The 1,411-nt window shown below is 41.7% G+C and overlaps 1 protein-coding gene across 1 annotated transcript in view; it reads left to right on the forward strand.

The window, feature by feature from the left end:
• The window catches only part of LOC106873732 (transaldolase), a 12,585-nt gene extending 12,141 nt beyond the window's left edge, over positions 1–444 (forward strand). Inside the window, exon 8 of the mRNA XM_014921224.2 lies at positions 297–444. Coding sequence (XP_014776710.1) covers positions 297–375 — 79 coding nt within the window. The 3' untranslated portion in view covers positions 376–444. The remainder of the gene's footprint in view (positions 1–296) is intronic.
• The last annotated feature ends 967 nt before the right edge of the window (positions 445–1,411 follow it).

Consider the following 1,411-nt stretch of genomic DNA (forward strand, 5'->3'; position numbering starts at 1 on the left):
CCCCCCTGAAATTACTGGTCTTCTGCTGACAGAACCGTTGGCACACTGGGCAAAACATTTGGCAGCATCACGTCCACCTTTTTATGTTCTGGAGTTCCAATTCCACCATAGCTTGACTTTGCCTTTCATCCTTTTGGAGGTCAATAAAACAAGGACCAAGTTGCTCACTGGAGTCAAATGTAATCAACTTTCCTTGCTCCCCTAGTATTGCTGGCCTTGTGCCAAAATTTGAAACCAATATTCTTAATAAATTACTGATCCTTTATTCTTTGTCTTTCAAATTTTTATTAAAACAGCCCCAAATTATTGGAAGAACTCAGTAAAATGAACCACATCTTACAAACCCAGCTGTCAGTTGACAACGGTATGTATTGATTTATTGATCATTGCTATTAGTCTTTTGGTGGATTGGCAGTATTTGTTTTCGGATCAACCTTGCCTTTCATCCTTCAGGGGTCGATAAAGTAAAATGTTGTGATTGTGGTTTCAATTTCTGGACTGGGATTTAGGGTTCACCAAATCCGTTCACAAGGCTGGAGCGAGAGAAGACAGAATTTGTTTTGAAAATAAAACCCAATTAGCTCTTTACCATTTATTTTTCATAAATAAACAGGTACATGAGTGGCTGTGTGGTAAGAGGCTTGCTTACCAACCATATGGTTCTGGTTTCAGTCCTACTGCATGGAACCTTGGGCATGTGTCTTCTACCATAACCTCGGGCCAACCAAAGCCTTGTGAATGGATTTGGTAGACTGAAAGAAGCCCGTCAAAAAGATAAAATTGTTTCGTCGATGCAACAACATATGGAAAGAAACTTTTTTCCCTTCCTTTTATTGTCTTTGGAAGCATCAAATGTGTATTGTATCCTACAGACAAGAAAGGAATATTTTGAACGCAAAAGTGGGGGAGTTTGTTTACCGATGATGTTGCATTCCAGAAGAATCTATGTTTATAGCATTAAATTGACAGAAATTTTTGTCAGGGGGCAGTTTAGCTTAATGGTAGAGTACCAGCCAGTATGTGGGAGGTGCAGGTTTCAAGTCTCCCAACATTTTCTGCCCTACAAGGGTAACATACTCAATGTTTCTGCTGTTTTCACACCTACACTCATTGTCACTTAAAATCCGTTGTCCTTGCTGTCATGGGTTGGACAGTTTGACCAAGGCTGTGCCAGACTCCAGTCTGTTTTGGCATGGTTTCTACAGCTGGATGTCCTTCCTAATGCCAACCACTTTGTGTGCCAGTGGTATCTGCCACAACTGCGATTTTACTCGGCTTGGTGGGTCTTCTCAAGCGCGGCATAATGGCAAATGGTCTCAGTCCTTTCCTCTGTGAGGCCCAACATTCAAAAGAAGCTCCACCACTTTGCCTCCATGAGGCTGAATGCTCGAAAGATGTCTGCGTTTGGAAT

The sequence above is a fragment of the Octopus bimaculoides genome, chromosome 24 (genome assembly GCF_001194135.2).
Source record: "Octopus bimaculoides isolate UCB-OBI-ISO-001 chromosome 24, ASM119413v2, whole genome shotgun sequence".
In the NCBI taxonomy this organism is placed as follows: Eukaryota; Metazoa; Mollusca; class Cephalopoda; order Octopoda; family Octopodidae; genus Octopus; species Octopus bimaculoides.